This window comes from Haemaphysalis longicornis, unplaced genomic scaffold (assembly GCF_048455015.1).
Source record: "Haemaphysalis longicornis isolate Haplotype H1 unplaced genomic scaffold, Haemaphysalis longicornis Haplotype H1 scaffold_9, whole genome shotgun sequence".
Classification (NCBI taxonomy): Eukaryota; Metazoa; Arthropoda; class Arachnida; order Ixodida; family Ixodidae; genus Haemaphysalis; species Haemaphysalis longicornis.
The window spans coordinates 47308637-47326866 of record NW_027526460.1 but is presented as its reverse complement, the minus strand read 5'-3'; the positions used below and the strand labels follow the sequence as shown (position 1 = coordinate 47326866).

The 18230-nt window shown below is 48.6% G+C and overlaps 1 protein-coding gene across 4 annotated transcripts in view; it reads right to left on the bottom strand.

Moving 5' to 3' along the window:
- Nucleotides 1-2471: 2471 nt before the first annotated feature.
- Shal (Potassium voltage-gated channel protein Shal) overlaps nt 2472-18230 on the bottom strand; it is a 240323-nt gene continuing 224564 nt past the window's right edge. For 2 of the 4 annotated variants that reach the window (XM_077683969.1, XM_077683971.1), the window contains one exon: nt 2472-14286. In XM_077683969.1, the coding sequence (XP_077540095.1) occupies nt 13864-14286 (423 nt within the window). In that variant the 3' untranslated portion in view covers nt 2472-13863. The remainder of the gene's footprint in view (nt 14287-18230) is intronic. The other 2 variants (XM_077683970.1, XM_077683972.1) reach the window with 1 other exon arrangement.

Below are 18230 nucleotides of genomic sequence, written 5' to 3'. Positions count from 1 at the left end.
GCTGTATCAAGAAAATTGCTGTATCAAGAAAATTGAATTGAACAGACCCTTCCACCACATAAATTGTAATGATGGTCCCGAGATCAGCGTACGTGGAGAAGCCACTCCGTCCTAACTGTGCTCTGTGCAAAAACTCTCGCGTGGTAGCAGTTTCTAGTCACCTCTACTTCATCACCGGAGGTAGATGGAGGCTACGCCAATTACCCCTATTACCACACCCATTACATTCCTATCACCGCCTATGCAACGCTAATCTCTCTCTCAACCGTCAGTGTCCCGGGCATTGTTTTTAGGCTTATAGGAGTGATGAGGGGCGAAACCGATGAAATATTGACGCTACAATTATCATCGGAGAGCTTTTAAAAGTAACGAGAGCGCTTTGTTGCATGCTCGTCGTCAGAAACTCCATCGGCCGCAGTTATCATTAGCAGCCATTAAATCAATTTCCCCTTACGGTTCCCGAGAACTCATGTGTCATTCGTGACAATGGGCTGACCAGTGCCACATTGTCAAATAATTTCAGCTTGCAGCTAAGCCACCCGAACACCCACCATATTCCTGGGTTTTGTGCACCTGTCTTTTTCGCACAGCTGACGTGTAGGGCAAGAAGCCGACTTTAAAACGGGACCTGCAGCGAGTGAGAACGGATCCTTCCCTTCTTGAAGCGATTGACGAATACGCCTTGGCGAACGGCCTACGCTAGCTCGTGTAACGCTCTCAACCGACTCGCCTCATGAGTGTCCCTCTAAACAAGACACGTGAGCCTGTCAGCGATTGCTCAGTGAACTCCAGCTCCTCTACTGGAAGATTTGTGAACATGAGATTGCCGAGTGAACTTTATGACGGCCAGTGACCTTTTACGTGTCTTCGTGACTTTCTGAAGTTTTCTTCGTTTCCCTGTCTCCTTTTACCTCCCCAGGGCCGTCGTGTCTCCTACCACTATTACATGCGATGCAGCGAAGCCACTACTTTGCCTTGCCGGCGTCATGAGCCTGTATGGGATATGGAATGTCAATGCACTGCCGGGTTCTTAGAGAGGTTTACTAAAGGGAGAAGAATTGAGGGGGAGGTTGGAAGCCTAGTTTTGGGGAGGGCTTTACAGGCCCCTATACCACCGAAGGATAGGTTTCTCATTGTTTTTACCACCAGACCGGTATTCTGGAGGTCATGGGTTCGGATCCCACCTGGCGGGCATTTTTTCTCCACTTTCTTATTTTCCAAATTCTTTATCTCGACCAACTACATCCTCCCCTTTGCTTTCCGAGGTTTTCTTGACTGGCAATTCTTATTTCTGTCTTATTTTCAACGAGCCCCTCATTTCCCATTCTGATTCGCTATATATATATATATATATATATATATATATATATATATATATATATATATATATATATATATATATATATATATATATATATACACATATCTTGAAGCCACTGACGCTTCACGCTTTACTAGCTCTTTCTCATTGAGTATTCTTTCCTCTATGCTCGCTCCTGTTATATGAACTGGCTTGGGTACGGTGTTGAATGCTTGTGGCTTGCGGGAACACGACTGAGGATATTTGAACATAAATCCGGCAAATTGATATTGGAACTTTTTAAAGGAAAACAAAGTAATAAATAATGCGAGGTTTACTGACATTATTTTTCTTTTTACTCCACGACTCCTAAAATTCCCTGCATCTATTAAAGAATCCCCCTTCCCCTTTTGGCCAAAATTACAACCGAAAAGTCCCCGAAAAAGGGAAAATCTCCCGCGCGGCACATCCCTGGATTGTTGACCCCGGAGATGCGGGTTGATCCGTGGCGTGGAAGCAGTTGAACCACAGCAGCACCGCGTTCAGGCCTACCGCGCGTGAGCAGTCTTAAAATTTCTTCCGAAAAAGAATGAGGCGTTCCCTAACCCTCATTCCGAAAGAATGAGGGTTAGGAAAAATTTGATCTAATTAACCATAATGCCCGGAGAGCGGGGACGACAAAGGAAGGGTTGCATGAATATGTATTTTCGAAGCACCGAAAAAGGGCGTCATCTGTCCCATCTTCGCTTCCTCCCCTACAGGTGCGCAGGCGCAGTTGCAAATGAGTGACAACTAGAGGTATATGGTTTAGGAGTGGACCTCGCCTTTGCGGGTTTGCTTGTAAGGCGCAAACGGTAAGGCTGGATCAGAAGAGGCGAGGTGTTCATGCGTTTTCCTGGGCTCCTTTATCCCGTGTTTAAAATTTGTGTTCCACCCTTTTTAAATGGATTAATGCAGAGCTTTTTGAACATCCCTCTGAACAATCCGTGTTGATACACAAGCAATTCTCCTTTCCAACCAAAGTACAAGTCGTTTAGCTGTTGTATTTCAAAGAAATAGGCCAGGCGCACTCACCTTTATTGTAGACCCTCGCCGGCGGTGCCCGCAAGCCTGCGCATGCGCTGAAGGGCTTGCCAGAAGAAACGCGAATAAAAGAATCGGAGACGGCGGGTCGTTCGTAAGCCAGGCAGTTTATTAAATGCTTACCGTAATGATTGAAACGGGGAACTGGGAACTGTGGAACATCACATGAATGGAAAAAGATGTCTCTCTCGGTTCACACAACATAGAAGAACAGCAACAATAAGGAACGACACTTGCAAGTATGTAGTACCCGCCACGTGGAAAAGAAAAAAAGAAGAAAGAAAAAGAAAAACACTGCGCCGGGTCTTGTGTATTGCATTCGTGTGTGGCCGACACGAGGTGTGGCGGCCGCCGGGGGACGTAGAAAAGAAAGAAGGAAAAAAAATGAAGGATCAGGGTAAGAAAAGGGAAAAACGGGGAGTGGGTGGGGGAAAATGGGGGAAATGTTTAGGGAAAGGGGGGGGGGGGTTAGGGAACGGGCCCGCCGCCAGCAATTATTTGCTCCGACCCAATTCGCGGGCCTCCGCCGCACGCTAGCGAGGCGGGCGGACTTCGCACCCAGAAGGGAATCACGCAAAACCGGCTCGGTGATAACATACGCGGCTTCCGTCACGCCACAAGGAACGATGCGAATGTGAACCGCCTGGTGAACGCGGAGAGCACGCGGTCCTTAAAAGGGAGATCTCACCAGCTCGGTATCATCCCTATTTCTCATTTTTTAAATGTGGATGTTGCTGGTTTTTGTCGGGGGTGATGGAGGAACTAAGTGACCGGCGCGACTCGTGCCAGACCAGCGGTAAAACAGAACGCGGATTAGTCCTCGACAAGGTTGTGAACTTGGGGAGAGAAAACGTGATTTGTGCGCGCGAGGAAGACTTGAAAGAAAGGGTAACGGAGAGGAGATAAGGGGCGTGGTATAAGGCCATATCATGCAGCGTTGGTGCGGCCCCCGAGATGGTCTGCGTCGTTCAGGCCGGTCGCGGTGCGTCGTTTCGTTGCATATCTCGAACGATTGCTAGCGGAGCCGCGTTTTCTCTCTCTACGTCAGAGTGAACGACTGCCGCTACCTCGCGCTGTCACGGCCGCCGTGGTCGGAGAGAAGGACCGTTGTAGACGGCATTCGCTGTCGGAACGACAGATTGTGTGCGGATGCGCCCACCATCGTTTTGCGTCCGCAAGAGGACGATTAAAAAAATGCGTAAGGAGCATTTCTTATTTTCGAACTAGTCTCGCACGAATTCACCTTTTAAAGTGTAGATTATGCTACGAAATTGTTGAATAAGACATCGGCAAGATATAAATAGTATGCCCGATCGGAGTCGGTAATGTTACATCACAGGCCTGCGTAAGTTCACGGCAGGAACAATTACAACAACAACAAAAAAAAAAAAGAATGTGACGGAAAGAGGGTCGATAAAGTGTCGGTAATCTCGGCGTTGGCTTCCTGCAAAAGCCTCGCAAGGTGTTATTTATCGTTTGAATTTGCGCACCTTGCTCGATGGCTAACGGATCGATTTCGACCATAATTGGTCATCCTCTGATTGCCGATGCTCGCAGACAATAACAGAGGCAACAACCTACAGAACTGCCAGTGGAGAACTCAGGGGGCCTTAGGAACCTTAATGTTTATCGTGCTGCCGCAAACACTGCGGAAGAGGGCGTGGTTTTCACGGTAGCACTCCACGATCAAATCGGTATTTTTAGCTCAAAGACGGAGTAACGAAAGGATGCGCACTGGAAAGCTACTCTCTCAACGAAGAACCACTTAACAGCTGGACAACAGAGAACGTCAATAAGCTGTAGGAAACGGCGGCGTCACCAGAAGACAAATCGCGGCCGTGTGTCCGATCGTAAAATTGCAAAAGTTTTGCACGCCGCGTGTTTCGTCAATACAACCCGTTGAGCTTCCCGGATCCCTTCTCAAGGAGTTCCGCTTTATTTTCAGGCAGCGAGCGAATAAGTGCGGCACAAGTGTACAGACACGAAGTAGCCAAGAAATTCTGGCGTGCACGATGCCCAAAATGAGACCCGAAGCTCTCGGCTGCAAGTTATAAGCTGAAATTGCTGTTCTTGCAAGCAATTTTTAGGTTCCCCCCAGTCTGCACCGTCTAATCGCAAAAAATGCTTGTACTGTGCACGGTCAGGGCCAAGCATGGCGAATTCCGCGTAGTAATTTACAGCTAACCAGCGAGACCTTTAATACCGGACCAAGGAAAAGCGACAAGAAGCAGGTTTTTCTTAATGGAATGGCTATTGTCTAGTCTTGTCCTGTCTTAAAATAAACGTAGCGTTCGAAAAATGTCCCGCAAATACGTCGCCGCGATGTGTCGAACCAGTCTACCCGCTCAAACTCCGCCCACCACCTAGCGAATCTCCATTCGCAACGGCTCTTTGCTGGCGAAACGATAACCGTGTTCTCTTTAAAGGCTCCGGGCAAAGTCTGCCGCCCAACTTAGCCGCATTCACTCAATTAACCTCATTGCGCCTTCCAATTCCACAAGTTACTCTGATCACTAAACATTTCACGCTTACAAACTGCGCTCGGAACAACGGACGATCTACACAATAAATTCAGAAAACGCAGTGACCAGGTTGCAGGCGGCCGACTTTAAGTACAGAGAACGTATTTCGATAAACGCCGTTGCCACCCTTTCTTGTAATTTTTTAAACACAATTATTTTTCCCCGCTTTTTTGTAAACGCGCATTCTCGTCTGAGCGCTTTGTTTCCGCGGCTACGATGGAGGGAGGGGAAAACGACGTCACGAGCGCGCTAAAACACCCAATTTTTAAACGGTCACACAATGTTGACAGCTGTTGTAACAGGTACGCTTGTCGAGCGTGGTGAGAACGCTGCGCGATCCTGGAACGGATCCTTGACGTTACTCTAGCTATATACACGACAACCGCACTGGGCGGCGACATCTTACGACGGTTGCCCTCGCGAGCTGTCCGGAGGGTCGCTGTAATGAGCGGGGGAGGGCACAGTGAATTTAGATTGACGTTATTTTAAAATGGGTAGAGTCAGCTGAACGCCGATGTCCATTTAATAAGAGTCCCGGTGTTGCATTTTAGTGTAAGGGGTGACCACTTGATACAAAAGGTTGTGAATCGATTCTGCTGAACTAAATCTGGTATAGCTACTTGCGTTAGCTTGTATACAGCCGTCGGGGCAAAACATCTAACTTAATGATTGAAGAGGTATGAGCGGGGAACAATGCCCGGCGTGTGCTACGAGCACTCCTGAGTCTTATCTCGGCGGGAAAAATTCGTATCGGTTAAACCAGCTTGGCCCCCCCTCAAACTAGATTTGGGCTCTAAGTGTGAGCACCTGTTGTTTCTCGGACACCACGCCTAGTATTGAGTAGCGTCAACGAAGAATTTTCGACGTGTGGTGTACCGATGTATGGGCGCTGTATGCGCCAGCTGTCAGATCCACAAAGCATCGCGTCACAGTGGGAGACGGGAAATTTGAACCGGGGAAAGCGGGATTTCCTCGTCGAACCGGACGGACAGCCCGCGAGAGGCACCAACGCGGCTCGCTCGAAGCACCTATGCCAAAACGACGGTCGCGGTTCGCAGGTAGAAAAATGAACGGGACAACGGGAAGCAACGACACGACTCTATTCTCCTCTACCTAGCCGGCTCTATGACGAATCCTCTAGCCACGTGTGCCGCTGGCTACATGCTCTCCTTGGCTATTGAAAAAGTGATCTCGAGTAATAATAATACCGACAATTATTATTACTATTATTTAAAAATAAACACAGCGCTCGAAAAGAGGCCCAGCAGTCGGTGGTGACCGGCAGCAAGTAGTACAGCGCCCCGCCTTTTTTCTCCTCAACGTCCGTGTAGAAATACGTCAGAGTATACATGTACGACTAGTTAAACCTAGCTAGCACTTTGTAGGCGTTACAACCTGTTACGTGTGCATGCGCTATCTTCTGGCCTAACGCGCCGCCCAATGTCGATGGACCTGGAGGCGCCGCCGTGGACGCGTGGTTCCGGCCCCGGCTCGGAAATTCGTTCTTTGTCATCACCCCACTCGGCTCGGATCTTGATTTGACGATTTAGCTTAAGCGGCTCCCCGCGCCACCCCTTACAAAGCCATACTTTATATTTCTCGTTTTCTACCGAATTCGCCTACCATAGAATATTGAACAAGCAACCCCCTCTCATATCTTTCGGCAGGCACCACGTTTCCAGTTATCGCTGGATGAGCAAGCGCTTTCCCCGACTCCGACGGCTGTACCATGAAGACCAGAGGTTAATTCCTTATTTTAATTTATTTTTCGAAAGGTTTGTAATAAGAGGATTCTTTTATGTAGCCGCGAATTGAGAGAAAAAAGGAGCCCGGCAGAAAAAAAAGGAACTAACGCTTGTAATCACTTGACTTGTTTTTTCGTGGAGCTGTTTAGCCTCTACAGGGTTAAATAAGAATATAACGTTCAAAAATTCTCCGTAGCCGCCAGCATAAAATTTTCTCTCAAATTCGGTGGCCACTTAAAAGCATAAAGTGTCCAAAATTCACCACTGCGGCAATTCATTCACCGCTGCCGCCATTTTAGGTTGAAGCGGCGGCTAGAGTGATGATGTCATCCCGGTAAATCGCAGTGGCATAACTCGGTTCACACGAATTCCTTAATTATCGATTCTTCGTTGATTATCACCGCCATATTCGCTTAGAGTTATAGAGTTAGCTGTCGAATTCGTCTAAATGTTCTAACATTAATTTCGATTTGATGTCCGTGTCCGACCCGCCTGTCCAGTTCGCTCCGTAAACCCGAGCAACGAATAAACGTTTTGTATTTGTTTGTTTGTACTACACGTTTATTTACTCCGTTACTAATTTCCACGATGTGACAATTCATACTCCACGCCAGTTTTGCTAATCTTATCGGCAGCGTTTGGGACGGTGGTAGATCGCTGTTTCACGAATTCGGGCTTGCCTAATCATCTATGGACGTTTACGCGAGCGGAAGTTTAACATCATATTTGGTTTTCTTTCGGACGCCATTACTCGGGACAAATTTTCAACGGCAATCTCGATTTCTTGAGCGTAGATGGAGGGAAGCAGCGGTTGGGTACATTTTTCGGCGATGCAATTGAGAACAGTTAACAGGTTCCTGGGAATCCGTATTAGCTCGTTTTCGAAACGGTTTGTGCCACGGGAGCGCTACTATACAGGGCTGGTGACAAGGTTCTCGCCCGGTTCTTTAGCGGGAACATCAATATATTCGGGCCATTTTTATAATATGCCAAGAGCGACGGACCCACGGATAGCACGAAGCCTGCGTGTTGCCGCAACGAAAACCACAGCGCGCACAAACGAGGCACAAAGAGAGAGAGAGCAACACGGACTTGTTCTTCCCTCATGCACGCTGTTGTTAATTTTAAAAGTAATTCTCAACGACCTGCTCAAGTTTCTCCAATAATAGATCGATCAATCGATCGATCGATAGCTCAAGAACCGTCGAACAATCGGCGATTTAATGCGCAACTGAACACACGAGAGAACAACTCTTCCAAATGACTTTGCAAGTTAATCTACAAAGCAACGACGGGATCTACGACGGGGTCCTGTGTACGAAGCCGATCATAATTGAGATAAAAAGCGTGCACTGTACTCCTCCTTTGCCGCGCGACAGGAGAGGGGGAGCTCACTTCTACTTATGCGCCACGCCCGTCACAACTGATATGCGCATCCCCTACTCCTTGCGTTGAAATCGAAGGTCATCGATATGTCAAAATGCTACGATTGACTACAACGTCTACGCAGCTATACTTTGTACGGGCGCAGAAGAGCCAAAGGAAAAAAAAAAGGAAACTAAAAAGAAGTCACCTCGGGCCTTCTGTTATTTATTGTACTGGCACGTCACGCTTGCTCCGTGTACTTGAGCTGAATTACTGCGTTCATGAGTGCGGAACCAAGAAGAAAAAAAGATCGCTTTTAGAAGGCGAGGGCTGTGACTGACGAAAGGAATGGTTGTGCAAGGTAATACGTAGTCGGAACTAAAGGTGCCGGTAGACGACGAACGGAACGCCCCAGTTTGCTTGCATGACTGGAAACAAAGATGCGTGGGAAATTCGCTTTTTTCAGAGACTCGCTGGCAGCAGACCAACCCACCCGGCAATTCTTTCTTGAGACCCGATGTAGGAAGGAATGAAGTTCTTTTTTCACAAAAAAATACCGCTCAAATGGAAGTTGACGCTTTTAACGCGCAACGTTACGGGTCCCGCGTCGCAGAAAAGCCGGCGTCGTCGGCGGCGTTGACCGTGACCGAAAAATCGGCGTGAGTGAAAAATCATCTAGCGCCACCTTGCGGCGACCACGGAGACTAGGAATCGTAAGGCGATGCCCTCACAAATAGCGTGCGAGCGGGAGCGGAAAGTTTTCACAGCTCGGATAGTTTTCATGCGATGCGAACGGGGCGTGGTAACGCAATCGTGTGACCTGGTTAAAAGCGAAGCTTAAGCGCGCTCAAAATTAAAAAGAAGTCTGTCAATAAACGCACCGAACAACCCTCTTTAAATGGCCCAGTTGGTAAACTACAACAAACTAGAGACTAGAAAAAGAGGACGGAAAACAAAACACCACATTTGACCGCGTCCCGTCATGACATTTGACCGCGTCCCGTCATGTTCAGTCTTGTTCTTTCGCTATTCCTAGATCAACAGAACCGTGAAGTGCAGCGCAGTTTAAGTCTTTACTAAAAATTTCACAGCAGGAACAAATAAACGTTTTTTTTTTCTTCTAGGAGCTCGGACATTTTTTCGTTTGGGGTCTCGTGTCTAATTTCCATCGAAGGACTACCCTGTAACCTTCTTTTAGTCGTTACCGGCTACAGAATCTTGAACAAAAATATCGTCAAAAACGTTTTCGTCATTCCTTTCTTCGAGGAAGGGCCGGGATATTTCGTTTTTGTGCCGTTCCAATCAAACACGACTTTTCTCTCTTGTCAAGCCGGCCCTTGGCGTCTATGACACCTTCGCACACGCCAAACTACGCTTCGCGGCATTGGAGAAAAACGTACAACAACACTAACTGGACACTCTCCCCTGCCTCTAGTCCTTGCCTTAGCGAGGAAAGAGAATTCAAGGATCACACATTAAAAAAAATACTATTTTGCCCGAAAAATAACCGGAAAGAAAGAGAAAGGCCCTACGGCAGCCGACGGATTCAAGGAAAAGCGGCCCCCGATATACCACCGAAACGTGCTCGGCATGTACACATTTGTGCGCTCAACGACACTTCCACTCCCGTAATTTCTCCTTCCGATATATACATATCTTTTTCTGCGAAAAGCTACTCACAACACAAGCGTAAAGTTTACTCGGCAAGGTCTTGTTTCCAATCACCGATGGTCGTTTTCTCAGAGGGTTGACGGCGAACCCGTGTTCACAACCAGCCTCGAAGTCACGTTTTCAAGATGTCCTACCTAAAGATCAGAGGCACGTCGTCTGCTGTTCCTTCGACTGGGTCGCAGCTACCGCGGAGCCATGTTAGCAGGGACTGACGCTTAAGCCACTATTTCTCCCTAGTTCATCAAATAAGTCCAATAAGCCAAGCACGCTTATCGCGAAACTATCACAGACAACGTGCCAAGTGCTCCCATTTCAGTGTCATTTCACGTCCGGCGCAAAACTAGATCATTTTGAACACTGACTGAACGCCACCAAGCGGCGGTGTTAGCGGCACGCCGCTTCTTAATACAACGAAGATTCGCGTCACCGCGGATTATTTTACATCGAGCTAAATCTCTTCTGAAATGTTTAGGCACCAGACGAGCTTCTAGGCTTGTTGGCCACTCCTAAGACTAGGAAGCAGACGACAGGTGAAAAAAGTTGGACAAAAATGTCGTCTGCTGTTTACCGACAACGCCGTTCCTTTCCGTTTTGCCTCTTTCTCGTCATTTCACAACCGCGCTTCTCACCTATTGGAGTCTCGATTAGTTTCCAAGCAGAGCTTTCAGTGTTCGGTGTTAAAAAGAAGAGAGCCCCTCTTTTTTCGTTTCGCAGACGATCGTTACGGCGAGCTACAAGCGATCTAATAACAAACGTGAAGCCATTTTTTTTTTCGACTTGGAACGCTGCGTTAGCGTTTTTTCCCTTCCCCGCCATTCGGACCCCGCGCTGAATTAAGCCAGAGAGTCAGCACACGACACGTAAAGGAATCGCCGCCAACGAAGCACCCGCGTTCATGAACGGTTCGCGGCGCGTAGACCTTTCACAGGCACTATTTCTCCAAACACTTCGCGCAGCGAACTGGCAAACCGTGATCGACTTTTCGCGCCTTTCTTTCTGGGAGTCAGACAACAGAATGATTGCGATAGCATGTCTGGACGAACACCGCTCGTGATGGCGAAACCAGAGGGACAATCAGAAGGTGGAAAGGCGTACTGGGCAGCAGTTCTACAGGTGGGGAAACTATAAGGTCGGCCCTGCGGCGTTGTATTCTTCGCGGCCCCTTGCTGTTAAACACCGAAAACAGTGAGCTCCGTTTCGTAAGACGTGATTCTGGGACAGAGCTAAACTGGCGGTAATGGTAACACGATCGGTAAAGAGATAGCTTTCGTGCTTTTTTTTTCTATAAGACAAGAACGTTTTCGGTTGAGAGACACATTGGTTCGTAGTGAGCGCAGCGCGAACCAATCGCGGCAAACAGTAACAACAACAACCAGGACAAAGTTTCCGGAGGAAGCGGATGAGAGAGAGAGAGAGAGAGAGAGATGCTCGGGTCTTGCATAAAAGGCTGAAATCACTGAAGCAAGGCAACATCTCGTACGCAAGGAAGCACACATTGACACGGCAGAACGAAGCTCTGAAACGGAAAAGCACGTTGAAAGAAGAAACGAAAGAAGAACGAACGCGAACAGAAGAAAGTTGCGGTTCCTTGAAAAGAAATCTTTTGGCCTAGTGAAGCAATTCAGTGTGGGCTAACGACGTTACGACTCGCTGTCTAAAGCGTCAACAATGTACCACTTTTTTTTTTCTTTCTCGCGTGAGGTATCACGCCTCCTAACGCTTACTTCTAACGGCAACTAAAGAATATCAAAACCAATTTAAGATACGCTACATGCATGCACCTTTCTGTGACCTGCTGTGCGACTAGACACGTTGTTCAAGAAACAGCAACATTCAGCCTAACACGTCACAAGCCTCCCAACAGTTATCAGAGAAACAACGAAATATAGGCCAAGGCAATAAAAAATAAAAGAGGACTTCCACGAGAAAACTTACAGCTTCTTATCTTTTGTCAACATCGTGAGCGAGCCTCCGTTAAATATTTTTGTTTGCTATGGGGAAGTATTTCGTCAACAGTCTGGAAAAAACAGAAACACAACAAACACACCAAAGTTCGACGAGCGTGAACACACAGTGTTCGCTTTTGTTTTGTCTCTAGAGAAGGGTGACTCCACCCCCGGGGTCCATGACGGCGCTGCTGCCGAAGTGTTCATCCTCATCATCATCATCATCACACACTCGGTGTCTTTGGCGGGAGCACACACCACCGTCAAGCACACACTCGCACAGACGTGCATTCACAGGTGGCTGGTAGCGACAGATAGCTAAGAGATGCGCAGAGCTGGTACACGTGGCTTGTCCGGCGGCCTCGATGCCGTCGGACGCGTTTCTTGTAGGGGTTGAGAGAGAGAGATTAAATCTTCTTCGGTTGCACAGTGAGAGCGACCATGATGCCTTCTTCTGCCTAGACACACTTCATTGCTTCTTCGTGTATCGCTCGTTTCTTTTGCCAACTCGTCGGAGAGATAGAGAGCGATTGAAGAAAGAGAGAGATAGAGAGATAGAGAGAGACAGGTCGATGCCGTTGACGCAACCTTCTTTTCGCGACCTATAAGCATACGCGCACGCTGAGGGGACAGAAGGAATAACGCGCAGAAGTTGCGCTCGTGCATCTCGTAGTTTGGCTGGAGTCCAGTGGTGAAAGAGCAAAGCCAGGCAGGACACGAAAGCGCCAGTGACGACAGCAAATTGGCCCTTTTTGTTTTCTTCTTCTTTGTTGTTCTTCTTGTTTTTCTCTCAGGTTCGTCCGAGAACAGATAACGGAGTTCTGAGCACACGGTGGCGTCTAGGAGCTGCGCGCACTTTGCGTGTGGGCTGTGCGTGTGAGAGTGCTTGTGTGTAGCAAAAATAAAACGCACCACGTATCTGGCCCCCGAAAGCTGTGCAGGGAAAAAGCACCACATCCGCAAAAAGTGAAGATGAAGATAAAGATACGAGAGATTAACTTGCAAGTTCGCACCGAGAAAATGAGGCCGCTCAGCGTATATCAAAATAGGCTGTATTCATATACTATTCTTGGAAGATTCCGCCGAAAAAGATTACACGGATCTGTAAGTCGTGTGTCTTTCTTTTTGTTTTGACCTAAGCAAATCAGCAAGCACTCGAAAGCTCCCTGCTCAAGTTCTCGTATCGTTTCATGCGCCGTTATACTCGGAACATAGCCTGCCTCTCCCTCAATGTTTGGTCTCTTATGATTGTGGAAGATTGCGCGTCTGGTGCTGCGAAAGGTGTTCCTACCGTCTTCTGTAGCATGGTGAGGTGTTATTACAATCGCAGAAAGTGCAATTCTGGTAAGAAGTGAACGGTTGAGCGTTAGAGGCCTAGCAGGTATCACAAGTGCTACTGCTTTGTTTACTTTTTAAGCTTCACTCTGTTTTAACATGCATGAGCCGTTAGAATAGCGTGTACTGCGAACAAAAAGATTACATCAGAGATGCATTATGTCCCAAAGAAAACCCCCAACAATTCCGAATGCTGTTTTAAGTCGGAACTGCAGGTACTTGTAAGCGATTTTGTTGCAGTCGTGCTTCAATATCAGGAATAAAAATAAATGAAAAGCGCGGAAGATTTATACGGAGAAGAATGATATTGCTCGAAATTGACGCAGTTGCGGCCCGCGTAATCTTGAAAATTCTAAATTTCCTATCTTAGAGAAGAGAAGAGCGCCTCTGTCCTAGGGACGAACGATTAGGCGTAAAGGATGGCTGGCATGAGATATATCACGACGTCTTCGGTTGCATATGATTTGCACCAAGCCTGCAAGAGCTCACCACTCCACCAACGCTCTCACCCAGTGCACGGCTCGCGCTAATTTCTTCTTTTTCCGTATTTACTCTCACGTCTATGTACACAACATGAGTATGGTGGAAGCGTGAGACTAGCGACCTGGATTCCCTTGTTTGGCGTGGAATGGGGAAAACCCGAGGCGTTGCCTCGTTCGACGCGGCAACAAAACAGGAAACTTGGCTTTGAGCTGGTGATGGCGAGAACAGGAGAGGTCGCGTTCCCGCGGGACGCCCTTCAGCCGGAGACGGCCGCATCAACGCGGGAAGCCGGATATAGGTGGATTGCAAACTGGCCGGCGGATTGGATTCTTTTCCTGAAGGGCTCCGCGGGTCTCCTTCCCGGAGTGTGTCTGTCTTTGTCGGTGAAGGTATTGTTATAGGCTGTCTCTTCATCACAGTGTCGAAATGCGAACCATGGGGCCACCGGAGCTCGCGGGGCCGCTCGAAGCACCACTCGCGACCCCAGCGCCACTGGCGGCGGCGGCGGCGGCGGCAGCGACGGTGGCGGCCGGTCCCCCAACTAGACTCGTCGAGGTTCCGCCACCGCTGCCGCCGCAGCTGGTGTCGTTGTCGGACGGGCCGACCGCGGGGTAGCTGACCACCGCCGTTGTGACGCACAGCGGCGGGCCGTGCGAGGAAGTCATTGTGGTCACGAGCGGTGCCGGGTTGTTCAGACTCGACCGCGACATGGTGACGATGTGGTGCGGCGGCGGTGTCAGCTGCTGCTGGTGGTCGCTAGGGGGCGTCCGGTTCGGCAGTCGCACCTGGATGTCGTTGAGCTCCTCCTCCTGATCCGAGGTGCCGCTACCTTGCTGCTGTGGCAGTCAGACAAAATTTGGAAGACAGCATTAGCCTCGCGCTACCTGGAGGACCTTAGTGCTCGGAAAGAAGACCCTAGGTGCCGCTGAGCTCCCAAGGCCGCCACCCCGTCCCGATAGATACAGAAAAAGAACTGCAGCAGAAAAAGGAAGAACTGCTGCTCCTTGGCGCCTTATTTCGAATACCCACAGCTTTCCTTCGCAATTAACGGAACCATGCCAGTGCGAATCGTTTAAAAAGTGCTTTCGAAATCGATGACTGCCAAATGTATTGACAAAAAGTTTTACAGAATGTCCAACTAGCGAGGCTCTCCGAGTGCTGTATTGAAAGGCGATGTTTTTACAGAAATGCGGTACGAATAACGATTAGGGACAAAGAGGGATAGAACGGTAGAGTACAAGGGGGAAGCATTCCAGAATAAGAAAAAGGGAAGAAATATGTCTACCAGGCTTAGTAAGGGGACACGGAGGAGACATGCTACATAGTGGAGTCTACGACAACGGCTAGTGATGATTATGCCACAGCAGCAAGCGCAACATCTGGGAAGAGGAGTCGAAAACGAGGGGCTGGAGGGATCTCGGTGCTCTCATGCCATCCATAGAGAAGTCTATCTAACATGGACAGGGCTCGCAGGCTCCGGCCGTGCTTCGTGTACGTACGTTTGCCGGCTACCGGCGACACGATGCTTCGGTTGCTGCTGCTGCCGCCGCTTCTGCCGCCTTCTGGTAAGGCGCATGCCCAGAGCGTCTCAGGTTTCAGCGGGAGCGATCGCCAGAAGGGGTGAATGCGTTGCTTTTAGTGGCTGAGCCCTATTTCAAGTGCATGGTCCCACAAGCGGTGGCTTCTGTTAAGCGCAATCTGGTCGTTCGTGTCAGTAGATGAGGAAACGGGAAGTGCTTATTAAGTGAAAGTCTTGCTCGCAAACACCACGCATGGGTGGGGAAATAAAAAAAAGAAGGAATTCTTAACCAACGAAAGAAAAAAAAAGAGTAAATTAAAACGACCCGCTGCATTAGGAAAGTTGAAAATAGCCCACGCACTTGTCACGATCAGTGATTAATTACGTCGGGTGATGTGTATGCGTTATTTTTAGGGGGCAAAACGCAGACTGGCCAGCTGGCTATAAGCAGGTGACAAGTCAACGGCTTATATACGACTTGCATACACGCACTTCGAGCTATGTTTTCACAAGTACGTTAAAGTGGCCTGTGCTTTACGGTGTAAAAGTGGCGCGTGCTTGTGAGGAACGTGTGTGGCGCTGGTAAAGAAGGAAAAAAAAAAGGTGTGGAGGGGTGGTGGTGCGAGGTGGCGTTGTCCCTGAGTGTTTCCCGTGGATATAGGTCGCCGCGACATGCACGGAGTGTTTCATTCGCGTCGCTTTATTTTATTGGGAAGCGAGTGTAATGCAGCAGCTGAGGTTGAAGACTGTCTATACTCATGCCAATTGAATTTATCATGCAGTAACAAATGCAGGATCTATGGGAAACAAGTGTACAAAAGGAAATAGACATCAAGTGAGGAGAAGACGAGCCATGCAGTAGATTCACTTGCTCACTCGTGCTTTTGAACAGTCCAGAAACAGAACCGCGCAGAGTCACGTTACCGGGTCATCTTTTTATTTTAAGTAGACATAACGTAAACGACTAGGCCGACATCGCTTTGTGCTACGGCAAGCATATTTGATTCGTCTTGTACGCTCTCCCGTTTCTTTTGTTATTTCAAACAAGAAACCATCCTAAGTTACCGTACACAGTTAACCGGCGCTAACTAATGTCGAACGCTACATCCGCTCACCATTTAGACACAGCCACTCACCGAAATTAGGTAAATTTCGTCATTGTTAACGTGCGGATGGGCAGGCAACATTTAGTGCTGCGTATTTGCAAAAGTAAGACCCAACCTCACGTGAACAAATGAGGCCGGGGAGTCACAGTGATATCTGGCTACTGGTGATAAGAGTAATCGTCAAAATAAAACTGATACGAAACTCATTCTGGCTGACAAAAAATGCGATGTCTGTGACCCAAGAGACAAAAACTTTTCGCAAGCCTTCCTGCGGAGGATTTAGGAACTACGTAACGTTGGGAAACGCCTTGAATGAGAAACAGCGGCGCGAATCGTTCTTGGCTTGGCTTGGAAATACAAACGTCTTGAATGGGAAACAGCGGCGCGGGTCAGTCTTGGCTTGGCTTGGAGAGCGCGCACTACAACGTACACTCACGCGGACAACTTCCGGCGTGCAAATTGCAAGCAGGTACAGGGCCTGGAAAGAAGGCTTCATCCGCAATGACGGCAACAATAAGTTGCCGGGAGATCCGCGCCTAGCGGAGACTTCATTTACAGAAGGTAAGCAAACTGGCTACAGGAACGTAAGCTTACCGATTAGAAGTACGTCATAATTCGGCTTCGGCACATTTGTATTAGCATTGTAAAGAGTATGCAACTCATATCACCTTGGGTGGGCTGTGCTGTGGACAAACGTTTTTTTTTTATTTATCGTTTCTCAACAATTCTTCGGCTAGGCTAAATTATTATTTCATTTTTGATTGCACATTTTCGTTCCGTGGTACGGAAGGGCAATCTTGAAAAACGTTTCACTTTTTTTGTTTTAAATCTAACGAGCAAACGGTCACCGTCTGAGGATCGGTGCTGAGGGATATACGACTAAGGTGGTAAGTACAGACTGTGATTGTGCTTGCTTTAGGTTTCACCCAGGACGGCTTGGCGCAAACAGTTTCTAGAAGCGTTCTCACTAGAGGACGGCAAAATGCAATCCAACTAACCCACACAAACATTGCCATCGAGATCCAGTTCGCTACGTCCAAGATACCATCATGCAATTAAAAATGCCATGCACCCTACCGTCGAACGACGACGGTGGTTGAACGCGACGAAACTTTATCCCGATGGATTCTTTCGTTGGCCAATCCCACACTGCGGCTATGTGCTACTCTAAAGGCACGCAACGCTTTTCTAGAATAACCGCAGAAACTCTCGGGCGTGCAGTCCGTAGGCCTAACGTTCTGGTTTGGGGTGTGCGGCGCGAATCGGTGCCTGCTACTTGGCGTTCGCTTCGACCATGTCGGAATGGAGCGATGGGATAGACGCCGGCTTCATAACGCGGGGGACTCAGGTTCAATTCCGGCCACGCGAAGCGTTTCACTCTTTCACTTCACCCAGGATCATTCATCGTCATCGTCAGAGAAAGTTCGCTTTCCTGCAGGGCGTATGGGCGTACAACGGCATCGGTGAGGACACTAAAGCTGCGCTTAAAAAATCTTAATAATGGTTGGATCCTGGACCTAGCGAGAAGTCAATGAGCTGACCGCTACAGGGATGCCTTGGTAAGTTTCCGCGAAGGAAAGACTGACATTCACCTTAAATTCAGACGCTCATTACCGCGGAAAGCGAAACGGTTGGATGAAAAAAAAATAGCAGTGGCTTAGCTCGGCTATGCCAGGATATACGTAACGTGAGCTAAGGTTCAGCTGGTTATTCTTGGCTTTCCTGGTTGTCTAAGATTAGCTTGATTATCATGCTTACTGCTGCTTCAATGACACACACTCGGTATACGCATTATGAGACACATGTATATTTATCAAGCGGCTCCGGCGTAGCGTCACCAATCGCCCCAGAGCTAAGCTGGTTCCACAGGCGCACGCCGGTGTTGCTGCGACGCACGAGCCATCGGTTCCACACCCGGTCACCCCTCGCACGATCATCAAGTGGACCGGGCCGCCACGTGCGGAACGAAGGTCGGCGAAGACGCTGGACGCGGGGGGTGTGTGAGAGACGCCGGGCAGCGAGCAATGTTCTGTGCGCCGTGTGACGTCACTTTTTCGCGCATGCGCAGCACGGATCTCCAGGAGACACGCGAAACTGCTTAACCTCGGCCAGTGTAGCTCACGCTACAAAAAGCTGTTTGGCTCTTTTTTGAGGA